Source organism: Salarias fasciatus, chromosome 23 (genome assembly GCF_902148845.1).
Source record: "Salarias fasciatus chromosome 23, fSalaFa1.1, whole genome shotgun sequence".
Taxonomy (NCBI): Eukaryota; Metazoa; Chordata; class Actinopteri; order Blenniiformes; family Blenniidae; genus Salarias; species Salarias fasciatus.
The window spans coordinates 20,464,763-20,476,932 of NC_043766.1; the positions used below are offsets into that span (position 1 = coordinate 20,464,763).

Below are 12,170 nucleotides of genomic sequence, written 5' to 3' on the forward strand. Positions count from 1 at the left end.
GCCCCAGACAAGACCCTCATAGCCCAGGGCAAGTCTGAGACATCTGCCCTTTTCCTGTACCAGGCAGTCTGTGGAGAGACGTGGCTCATTTCCACCAAAACCAGCATCAGGCTGTTTGGGAAAGCCCTACTAACATATCTGTGAGCTTTACACAGGCATGGTAAAGGTCTAGCATAACATTCCCAGGAACTCACACTGGACATTAGTTTTTTTTTCTCAATCCCTTCAGTTTTTGTTCTTTCATTAGGGTATATAGGTAGGCAGCATTGTTTTAGGACTTTGTTACCAACTTAAATACAGCTTCACATTGTGAAATTAAAGTGGAGCAAAGCATACTGCAACAACTGCAGTCTCAGAAAGAAAAAGGGACTGATCGTAGTTCCCAAAAGGTGCTATCAAAGGGGGATTTGCCTGTTCTGCGATTCATAAAATTAGATTCACGTGTCAAGACAAGCATAATACGACACTTAAAAAAAAAACTGTGGCTAGTACAGTATAGAGTTTGGATACTGGCCAGCGCTTTCATTTTGAAGGCTTCTGTTATTTTTATGTTTGTGAGAATGGGTGTGCCTGTCATTGTTTGATCTCTGATTCGCCAAAACATTACAGTGGAACCAGAGAGAGGGTCTGCAGCCCATTTCTTAGATGGTATTGGAAAAATGGTTGGGATTGGGAACCAGTTGATTTAAATCAAATTCTGAAATGAATTATGACTACATTAGTAGTATTTGGCCATTTAAAAAAAAAGGAAAAATAAATACATAAATAAAAATATATGGCATTTTATGCACTCTGTTTCAATGCAAATATAATGAATGGTAATACGATAAACTGTATTTTTAAAAGCAGCTATTTACATTAGGATGACAGCCAACTGAACTCATGCCGTCTCTGTTGCAGCATCATTAGCGTCTTTGGAACAACTGACCTGTGTTGTAGTGGTTATAATGGAGTTCTTATTGTAGGTGCTATCCTTTTTTTTTTTTGTTTTGTTTTTTGTTTTAATCTTTTTTGTGTGCTGTTATTTCATGGCATTGTGGGTGTCTTTTTTTCTTTTATTTCAGTTAAAAGTTTGTTTTGGGCAACTCTGATGTGTTTGTATGTCCTCAGCTTCATTTACTACAAGCCCTTAAATAGTCCTTGTAGCATGATAGAGTGATCATTCACGTATCAATCTTTAGCTTGATACTACAGACCTTCCAAGCCATAACTTCTTAAATTACGTACCTGAGACTAGTTGTCTTCTTATTATGCAAAAATTGTATCTCTAAGCAAATGTTAAAAAGACTAAATACATATAGTAACACAGTTGAAACAATTTCACAGGATAAGGAGCAGGTTGAGGGCAGTCTTTGTGCTGTTTCCAAATGATAAAGTAACCCCCTCCCCCCTCTTTTAAACTGTAAGACATAAATAAAACTCTTGTACATAAATTCTTACTTTGTTCAAAGAAACATGATTAATATGAGGTAAGTTCGCTCTTGAAGGAAATGCAGAATGTCATTTGTCGTGATTGCTGACAACAGGATTTACAAATAATGGCATCATATAGTTGCAATTAAATTAGGCTGTTTAAAAGTAAGAGACATCAATGAAAGCGCCATTTTTATTCAACAGGGTGCATAGAACAAAGCAAAGTATAATGTACGTCCTGGTGACTTGTTTGAGAGTAGAAGAAAGATTTAAAATATTTTAAGGCATTGAGAACTCGTCATGGTACTTGAATCTAAATACTTTCATGTCCTCGCCTCTTGTAAGTGATGCTACTTCCTGTCGTAAACAACAAAGCAGTGTGAAGTAACAAAACAATAAAAACCAGCCAACCAACAACAAAGAGCACACGTGTCCCAGATGATCCTGCTCTTATCTTGAAACCTGCAGACATTATGTAGATAAGAATTCATTAGTGTAATTAAAGGAACCACCTGTAGTTTTCAGTCTTGTGGTCACTTTGTGACACTTTGTGACACCATGATTATGAAAATAAGTCAGTGGAACTTTTCTATTTAAAAGAAATCAGATTTCTTGTCCATATTCTTCCTGAATCTTGGTCTTTGTTATGTTTAACAGTGAGTGGAAGCATGTTAGATGGACAAAGCACTCGATGACTTGTTCTGACTGATTGTGTCAGGCTGCCAGGGTGGGATCCCAACAGTAGTCTTGCTTTGCTCTCATATGTGTGACTTGTCCGGGCAGTTCAGATCCTGCTAAACAGGTTGTCTTTTACGTATTCAGTGATTCTGTTATGTTCTCTCCGTGCAACAGCTCTTTTCCCCTGTATATGTTCTTAGTGTGGCTCTGACCTAAGCCTCAGCTGAAATGCTGAAGGCCATTTAAGAACCTCCTGTATTGGTAATAATTGCATGTTTTTGCTACAGTGCTGTAGCAAGAAGTGATTTGAATGCCAATGAAGCCAGTGACAGAAATGTTTATATTAAATGTGTATATGATGTCGAGCATATTCTTTGTATATGAGGTTTGTTGTGTATATGCCTATAACTAACAAATGTATAACAGCAACTTTCATTGCACAGCTCGTCCAGTGATCAGCAGAATGAATGCTTCCACATGTCGGGCATAGATAAGGAACCTAATGAACACGTTTACATTGTGCAGATTGAATTGTTTAAGGGGACCTCAGTTGCTCAGCATATATGAGAACTTTTCAGCCAGCCATGCGCCTTATTGAATTTTGTACACCACTCGGTAAAGATGCAGGATTTATTCTGCTGGTGAGCCAGTGTTGGAGGGGCCGGATGAGACGTGACTTTTTACTGTGGCCTCACTTCTCTCCTCACTGAGGTATTTCACAGTGTCCCTGCAGTGGCAGCCTGAGCAGATATAATTAGGGAAGGTGCAGTCGATAAAGGGGAGTGTGTTGGCTATTGACCAGTGATGTCTGTAGAGCTGTGGGGGCCCAGAGCTGTATATGAGCATGAATGCTGATACATTCATTCCTATGGTGATCATGGCTTGTTTACCTATATCTGTCTACACTACAATCAAAGCAAGCTGTGCATTAACAAAGGGGGATAAAGGCGCTTCCCTCAATTGGTAGCTGTTCGTTGGGAGCTAAACTCCACAGCTCTGGAGACATTAGCTCATCTCAGATTGCTTCAGCTACAAGGAAGAAAAACTCAGTCAATTAGGAGTGTGTGACCGAAGCAAATGGCACATTAGTGAATTAGAGCTGCGGTTTGAGCAGGAAATCGGCCCAGCAAGCCCCTGCTGTGCAGCAGCACTTTGGAGCCTCTGACTCAGTGCATCCCACTGATACTTATCTGATCCACTGGATCCTGGATCAGCAGGGCTTAGACATAATAAGGACCCCATTAATACCTTATTGAGGTCTGAAGGAGTGTAGGTCAGTCAGTTAAGTGATGTTTAAACGGGGAATACATAGAATCGTATTCACAGGTCTGCACCGGGGTCATGAAACCGGATCACATACCGCACACTTTAGCCTATTCAAATTGATGGGCTGAACATGCATCACAGTATCTTTCCAGAGAAGAACTGGATTATTTGCACGCACCTTTGTTGTTGGTCAAGATGTCACAGTCTAACAGGACCTTCTTCCTTTTCTTTGCATGTTGGCAGACGACTAGTTTATTGCCAGCTTGTGGCCCAGCACATATCAAGATTGTAATGCTGCTCTTTCACTTCTTCATCTTTCTCAGAGTGCAGCAGCAGCTCCCAGCCCTGTGATGGGAGGGATGCCCCCCGGTGAGGGCATGCCAGGAGGACCAATGCCACCTGGCCTTTTCCAGGTCAGTCCGTGACTATAATGAAACAACCTGCTCCTGTTTAGAGCACTTCAGCTCATGTCTATGATTTCCACTTGGTAAAGCATTTCAACAGTAATTTGAGAAAATTATGTTAAATCATACCGTTAAGTCCCAGTTAATGGATAAACTGATTAATCTTCACATTTTACGACGTGCTCTGCTGCTGGCATTTGGTTTTGAAATTGGCCACTGGGGTTTTGCATGGTCCACAGCTGTAAGCCTTCACACCGGTGTCTGTATTGTCTTTGTCTGCGTTGTGCTCCACTCTGCTCAGCAAACTTGTCATAAACATCATAGACATTCTGTCTGCCCCGGCCCCTCCTGTGCTGTAAACAGGCAGGCGTGGCCTGGCCATTTTCCCTAATGGAGAAATCGAAAGGTGCAGCACCTACTGTAAATCAATACTTCATGAAAATAAACTCTTTACAGGCAACTGCGAAGAACTCCCCCGTTTTAGGTGACATAATATTAGGATTTAGGTCAGTCATCATTGAATTAAAGTGTTCTCTGATTAGCTCAGCTCTTTGTTTTGAAGCAAAAGCACAAAGGTAGAACATGTTTCCATGTTAATTACAGAAAAGACTCATCGAGATTTATACACTTGCATACACACTCATACTTTCCATGCAAGAAATCATTGGAGGAGGATCAATTAGACCCCTCACTCTCTGTCAGATCAGCGACATTAGCAACACTGTGTCAGTGTTTAGTGTTGTTATAAAGCTAATTGCATAGAGCTTAATTGACGCTGTTAATTCGGGGAAATTGGCACTGATAACATGCTGCATGCAGCAGGCTTCTTAATGTCTTGACTGACAGGCAAGAGTGCACACATCGTCTCCATCTCGCTGTCTCCTTTTTCCCACTAAATTTGCTTGTTGTCTGCTCAGTCTCACCTTATTCTGTTCCGCACATTCAATTGAGCATCGTGATTTTGTACATCTTGGCATTGTTTTGCACCTCTGCCCTGCAATAATCCTGCTTCTTTCTCTGTCTATTCTTTTGCCACTTTTTTCTTTTTTTTTCTTTTTTTTTTGCTGCTCTTTGGGTCTCTCTTGGTCTCATCTTCCCCTCTGTTCCTTCTCTCCTCTTCATCCTCGCCTCTTCATTTTGTGTGACGCCACAGGGTCTTCCTGGTCCCCAGGGCTCTCCTCACCCTCAGCCTCCTCCTCCTAACAGTATGATGGGACCTCACAGTCAGGTAACTCTGCCTCTCTCTGTCTGTCAGGCTTTTTCTCCACTTTCCTTGTCTGTGGCCATTTTTGGAAACGCTGGTTCTCATTGCTGATGCTTCATGCTATGGCATTTGTCTTAGCTTAATTCTGCTGCTTGCAGTATTCACATAAAGTGAAACCCCAACCCCTGCCAAAAAAAAAAGAAGTTACTGGGACAATTCAAGAGATCTGTGTTGCACATTTTCATGGAACAACTTTGTTCGTGTTGCAGTCTTTTATGTCACCTCGGTTTGCTGGAGGCCCGAGAGGTCCCCCCATCCGGATGAGCAACCAGGTAGCGCACACCCACACGCCCATTTATATCCATATCACAAACACGGAATACTCTGCACATATTTAAAAACTAGTTTCACTGACTCCAGTATCTGTTTAATTCCTTAGCCACCTGGTGGGGGCCCAGGTCCGCATCCTATGCTGCCCAATATGGATCCCACCCGACCACAAGGTATGAATTAGCACTGAGACCACTTTGGCTGTGTTATCAATCTGCAAGATTTAAATTTTCTCTCCTTTTTGAATAACCAGGCCATCCAAATTTGGGGCCAATGCAGAGAATGACTGGCCCTCGAGGCATGGGACCCATGGGGCCTGGCCCTCAGGTACAGTTCTTCACTTAAACTAGTTGTCCTCAAGGAAGTATCGGTCAGTGAATTTTTGTTGGATGGTTGTGTTGAGTAGAAGGTTTATTGGCAAAAAAAAAAAAAAAAACCTGTGTAATAATAGTAATAAAACTACTGTTCATCTCTGTTGTCTTGATTGTTGTTTTAAATTGTTTTAATGTTGAATGTTTCTGGATATCTTGCCAGAACTTTGGCGGTGGGATGAGGCCTCCACACAACACTATGGGCCCCGCTATGCCAGGAGTGAACATGTGAGCCTTCACTTAATTTATAATTTATAAATACCGTCTTGGTATTTTGGTCAGAATGTCTCATTTTTAAACTAATTTTTCCTTTGGCTTCACCATCTAGGGGCCCAGGGACAGGTCGGCCATGGCCCAATCCCAACAATGCCAACTCTGTGAGTACAAACTCATTCACTGAAAACACTCCCTGTGAGATGCTGGTTTGTGTTTCAGACAAAGCCGGCAGATCTCCTCACAGCTAGGAATTCTTCTGTTTCAATGTTCTAGTCTCTGCTATAATTGTAGTATTATGCGTCATGGTTTCCATAGTCAGACAGCCATAATGATATTAGGATTATCAAATGATGAATGATGACAGTTGGAGGTATTGAAAGGGTTTTACACTCCCATTTCTAGTCTGTAATGGTTATATATTTGGTTTCAGATGCCTTACTCATCACCCTCTCCTGGCGCATACGGGGTGAGAACACATCCGACCGCAAGTCTTAAATCCTGCATGCATTTTCAGACAAGGAAAATATTACTGAGCAGTTTTGCTTGCACATCTGTAATGTCTTTTTTTTTTCTGGCTTCTTCAAAGGGGGCATCTGGAGGTGGAGGCCCTCCAGGGACTCCCATCATGCCCAGCCCTGCAGGTTAGTGCCTTTCTGACCCAAACTCTCACACATCAGCTGCTGCATGCAGAGCCCATTTCTAACTGTATTTAAAATTCCATTTTTTTCAGATTCAAACAACTCTGGAGACAATTTGTACACAATGATAAACACTGGACCTGGAAACCGAAATAACGTGAGTATTCTTTTGTTTTCCTTGCTTCTGTTCATTAGCACCCTATGATTGATCATGATTGACTAAATTAGATCTACTGACCAGACTCTCAGCTCTGCAGAGGTCATCAGCTTTGTTGCTGTGGTGTAGTCTGCTGTGAGCTTTTATTTTGATGTCCAATTTTTGACCTCTGCAAAACGATGCAACAATAATAATAATAATAATAATAACATAACAGTACAGGCAGTATGGTCAGTCAGGTATGTTCAGCCTTGTAGACCCCATGACCAGACTTTCTGAACTTGTTGAAAGTACTATCTCATGAAGTCATCTATGACTTTTTTATATTGTTGAAAATATATTCCAGAGGTAAGTGTAGACTTTGGTTGCATCAGTAGAAAGGAATAAACCTGTGATGGTTCCTGGTACTTGGGGAAAGTTCCTGTGGTTGAGATGCAGCTTCTGTGTATTTCTACTCTTCTAGCATGAGCCACGCGACAAAGCTACGTACTTATCCTGGTGTGGACTGAAACAAAATTTAAGGTTGTGTACAATCAAAATGCCTGCTATTTCTCAGTTGCAGGATATTATATATGTGCACTCTGTGCCCCATCTTTGTGCATATGAGCCTCCAAGGCCCCTCAAACTGCCTCTGAGGAAAGGAAAACGTCTACAGACCAAAGTAGATGTGAAAAAGGCAATTTCATATGGGCTTGTTTCACTTCTATGGCCTGTGGGATTTTCACTTCACGGTGCAGGTTATGTTCTTTTAAACATGCGATTGGGGTGATTGATTATTGCACTGTTCTTCATGGCACTCGTCACCTGTGACTTTTACATGTTAGAGTTTTATAGAATGGGAGGTGGGGAGGCATTCATTGGGTTCACTGATGTACTTTTTGTTAATCAAAAAAATACTAGAAGTTTTTGCAATGAAAAGAGGGGATGTGTTTCACTGCAGCAAAACAGACACATTCACTGTTTAGCTACTGCGCTTCAGAGAACTTGTACAGAATTCACTTACTTTTGAACTTGGTAGTATATCCGTGTGGTGGTGTAAGTTCTCATTTATGCCTTCTCACTGCTTTTTTTTTTTTTTTTTTTCTGTGCCCGACAGTTCCCCATGGGTCCTGGCTCTGATGGGCCCCTGGGAGCCATGGCTGGGATGGAACCACACCACATGAATGGATCACTAGGTAACACGACCCACTACAACACATTAGACTCAATCAACAGAGAAATGTTGATGCTGCATTATCATCCATGAAGAAAGTTGCTGTTATGCAGAAGAGGCTTCTTCATAGAAATAAGTTTCTGACCTATTGAGGAGTAAAAGCATTGCTTTGATTTTCTGAATTTTCCATTTACAGGCTCTGGTGATATGGATGGAATGAACAAGGTAAGTAACGCAGCAGTGTCAAATGTTGTATTCCTCTATAGCTTTATTCCATAAAGTGAAATGTTGTACTTTAGAAAAACAACTGTGCACTCTTTGTTTCTAGAATTCCCCAAACAATTTAAGTGGCATTAGCAATCCTCCTGGGACCCCGAGGGATGACGGGGAGCTAAGCGGAAACTTCCTCCACTCTTTTCAGAGCGAGAACGTAAGTCTTCGTTCTGTGATGAAGCCAGAGGCAGAGCTCTGTCGACCACACAGCAAAGCCACAGTCACAGTGTGTTAGCATCACTGAACGCAGCAGCAGCTAATAGTCATACAAAATGTGTGTGTGTGTGTGTGTGTTTTAACCATTTCTTCTCTGTGATTCCACAGTACTCTCCAACCATGACGATGAGCGTGTGACCTTCCCGCCCCTCTCTCCACTCCACATCATTTGCCATCATTCCGAGGATCTGAACTCTCTATAGGACATGGCCAAACACATCAGCACCGAATCAGGGACAGGCGCCATTTTGGTTCCACACTAATGCCAGAATGCTGATTGGAGAAAAATGTAAATGGCTGGCGACTACTGCTCCTTGCTCAAAAATGAAGGACAATTTATCCATTTATCATGACCCCCACCCCCCACCCCCAAAAGTGTGACAAAAACCAGCTACTGAAATGCATACATGACACGTTTTTATGTTCTCCGCAAAACCTCCCTATCCTCTGTTCTATCAACCTCTTTAGAGAAAAAAAAAAACATGGTTGAAGTTTACCTCTTGTACTTTTTATTGAATTGCTTTGTGGTGCAAGATGTGCAGGAAATATCCGCTTTTTGTCACTTAAAAACACTGGAGAGTGTGCATATGCATTGTGAGCTTGGAAAGTCTTTGTCTTGTCATTTTATTTATCGCCATGCATACTCTGTCTCAAACGACAGCTGACATAGGACTCAGAATTTGCCTTTTAACTTATGGCCACCTTTCTGAATAATGTACAACTCTTCTGGATGCCCGCCCTCTTATTTAAAGAGATCTGTAAGGAGAAAATATGTGAAAGGATATGGCTTATGTCGTAACGACCTTTAGCAGCATGTAAGTGCTCAGGAGGTTCTTACGTTGTCATATTGATCCAATTTGATCAGTCTCTTATTGCTGACGGCGGTGCTCCTCTGCACTCTGAGCTGTTTCGGTCAAACAGCTGGATTGCTGCTGTGCACTGTCAAGGGAATCCAGACTTCGGCATAAGAAGTGAGTGCATGAGTGCTGAGAATCTGTGTACAACATACTACCTAGTGCTGCTCTTCTCTATGTGGACACCTGCTTTAAGATGTGGTGTATATCTCTTTACCTGCCTGTGCTTAACACTCTGTGCTCTTCATTGTTGTAGCCCTCTGTGTTATTTCCAGTTTTTGTTTTTTCCTTCAGTTTTTTTGTTTATTTTTTTGATGGAATGGCTATGGATGACTCGTCCATTTTTCCTTACATACATATTGGTTGGTCATACTTCCCTTCTGTATCGTTGATCTTCCCCCGCCCCTCCCCTAACTGCCCTTTCTTGCCCACCCACATATTTTTTTATATTTTGATACAAACTTTGACTACATATATTGCCCCAGTTACTCAGTCAAAGCTTTCTAAACTGATTCTAGTAGTCATCATTATAAACTTTAGCAGCAGTCTTGTAAATGTGATGAGAATTTTTTTTTTTTGTTTCAATTTTCCTGTGAACATTACACATTATACACACCTGTCCTATGTTGCCTTTATTTGCTATTTTTTATTTCAAATTGAGGAAAGATTGCTTGTTAATATAATTTTACAATAACTTACCATGTTGTTTGTGGTCTTTTTTTCCCTGTAATTGAAAGTAGTTTTAAAGTGCTTCAGAACGCACTTCATGCATCTAGCACAGAGCTGGTTAACTGCCTGTTATGGCAATTACTTGTGCAAATTTGTATTTATATGCGCTGGTTTGCACAAATGAAGTGACACTGCACACTGCTACACTGTGTACAACTTTTCTCTACATTTCTATGATATCATCTGAAGGATTTAGCCTTTTTAAAATATTGTGACAATTAATGGATTAATTATTGGATTAAGAGGTATGGAGGTTCTGTAGTTTTGAAACTGCAGACTTAAAATTAAAGCAACAGCTTAAGAGCTTTGTATATTAAACTAAAATATAGACCTTTCACTGTTTGGATTCAGTTATGAGTGGATCATTTCCATTATGATGCACTTGTCATACAACTCACAGCTCCTCCATGCACATATCATTACCTGCAATGAAGCCAGGGGGCGCTATCATCAACCAGTTTGATGAGGACAAGTCCATTAGTTACGTCTGCTCCACCAACACAACCAAGTGGTGGTTTCCACCTGTAGCTTGTTTTCCCTTCGACCCGGAAGTCTGCTTCAGTATCAGTTGGGTCATCTTTCAAAACCTGAGACAAAAAGCTGAGTCTGAGCTGCTGGTACGCTGTGAGCTGTTATCAATGAAAATATGAAGTGTTCACCTTTTCTAAGCTGCAGTTTGATACCCTTGCTGTAACAACAGTCATCTTATTTATACTGTGGGACAAATGAGGGAAGAGGAGCCGCCCTGACTGCTTGAACTAAGTTTCCCCCAACAAAACACACTACACCTTTACATTCACTCGGAGGAGAATATTGTTGAATGCCTGGCTGCCAGTGTTTTTACGTGAGAAGTTATTAGTAAAGCTTTTTGGAATCCATAGGCAATAAAAGCATGACTAATGCATTTGATCTTAAACATCTAGTACAATTGAAATTGTAACTGCTACGATGTTTACAGTTTTGGAGTACAATCCATTTCATCTTTTACATTTATCTCCATTCAAACTCTTTAAATAAATTTCGAGCCAAAAAACAGTTTACCCTGCTCTTTTTTGCTTTCATCATGATTAAAATACATATTTATTTCTTTTTTTAACTGTATTATAAAAGAGTATCTCCCTGAGTCCCAGAACCTGCTTGCTCCTTCCTCCATGAAGCTCTCTGGCGCCCCCCAGGGGTCCATCCATCCATTTTCTGTACTGCTTTGTCCAGTCCATGCAGTACAGGGTCTTCAACCCCAGCTAAGTATGAGTGAAGGCGGCCTTCAGTTGCTAAACACCTGTTTCATCCAGCTGATGGGTCCCCCATGTGTTAACTCCAGAAAGAGGTGCTACTCAGGATTCAGGCCTGCCCTCGTGCTGTGAGGTGTATGTGGATGTTTTTGCACAAAACCCTTTATAATTCAAGTAGTTCATCCCATAACAGTTTATTCCCTGACAAAATGAAGTTCTCTGGCACCTCACAGCGGAGGCCCACGCGCCCCTTCATCTCAAAAGCCAAGCGCTTCAAAGTTCCTTCTTGAAATTAAGCTGCTAGTTTTTCCATTTGATGAACAATATTTTGTTGTGCTTTTTAATCTATTGCCGTCTCCATTTAAGTATGTGTGGTTTTTAATCAAGCAACTCAAGTGATAGAGAACTGAATGGAAGTTCAGCATTTTTAAAATTTTCATGACTATAACATCTATTATACTAGTAAAAGCTTAAAAATTGTCAGTGTGTTATAAATCTAAACTATAGGGGAATTTCATAATGGAATAACAAACATATACAATATGTTTTAAATGCATCTGCAGATGACTGAGTTTGTCTTTTAAGAAAACTCCATTTCATCCATGAGTGCAAAGTGCAGATTTGAGTATTTTCTTTTAAAAGCTATAACTGAACAACTGAGACAAACGGGTGTGTTTAGGTGAGTTTTTGTAGGCTTACTGGTTTCATAATAAGAAGCATTTATTTCCACCGTTCACAAAAACAAATGTGACTTCACATTGCCCCCTGCTGGGCTCCATTGGACCCTCAGGCTTTCCAGGGCCTCGATGGCCTTCACAAATTTATTTTCCCTGAACGCGCTTAAACATGCACAACACCAGAGTTTTTTTCTCCATTTGAACACCCAGATGCGAATCTTCAGTAATGTGCAGAGTTGGGAAGGGCCAAACGTGTTCTGGTTCCCGTTTAACAATAGGAAACAGCTAAGCAGCTCCTGGCGGCTCTCCACGGGAAGTGGTTGGACTAGTTATAAGCCAATCCTACTCTCCAGCTACAC

General features: G+C 41.1%; 1 protein-coding gene across 1 annotated transcript in view; it reads left to right on the top strand.

Moving 5' to 3' along the window:
* LOC115382068 (single-stranded DNA-binding protein 3-like) overlaps window positions 1-8,457 on the top strand; it is a 12,596-nt gene extending 4,139 nt beyond the window's left edge. Inside the window, exons 5-18 of the mRNA XM_030083710.1 lie at window positions 3,681-3,770; window positions 4,915-4,989; window positions 5,235-5,297; window positions 5,405-5,468; window positions 5,549-5,622; window positions 5,830-5,894; window positions 5,995-6,043; window positions 6,313-6,348; window positions 6,469-6,523; window positions 6,613-6,677; window positions 7,774-7,852; window positions 8,027-8,055; window positions 8,159-8,260; window positions 8,428-8,457. Of these exons, the coding sequence (XP_029939570.1) occupies window positions 3,681-3,770; window positions 4,915-4,989; window positions 5,235-5,297; window positions 5,405-5,468; window positions 5,549-5,622; window positions 5,830-5,894; window positions 5,995-6,043; window positions 6,313-6,348; window positions 6,469-6,523; window positions 6,613-6,677; window positions 7,774-7,852; window positions 8,027-8,055; window positions 8,159-8,260; window positions 8,428-8,457 (876 nt within the window). The remainder of the gene's footprint in view (window positions 1-3,680; window positions 3,771-4,914; window positions 4,990-5,234; window positions 5,298-5,404; window positions 5,469-5,548; window positions 5,623-5,829; window positions 5,895-5,994; window positions 6,044-6,312; window positions 6,349-6,468; window positions 6,524-6,612; window positions 6,678-7,773; window positions 7,853-8,026; window positions 8,056-8,158; window positions 8,261-8,427) is intronic.
* The last annotated feature ends 3,713 nt before the right edge of the window (window positions 8,458-12,170 follow it).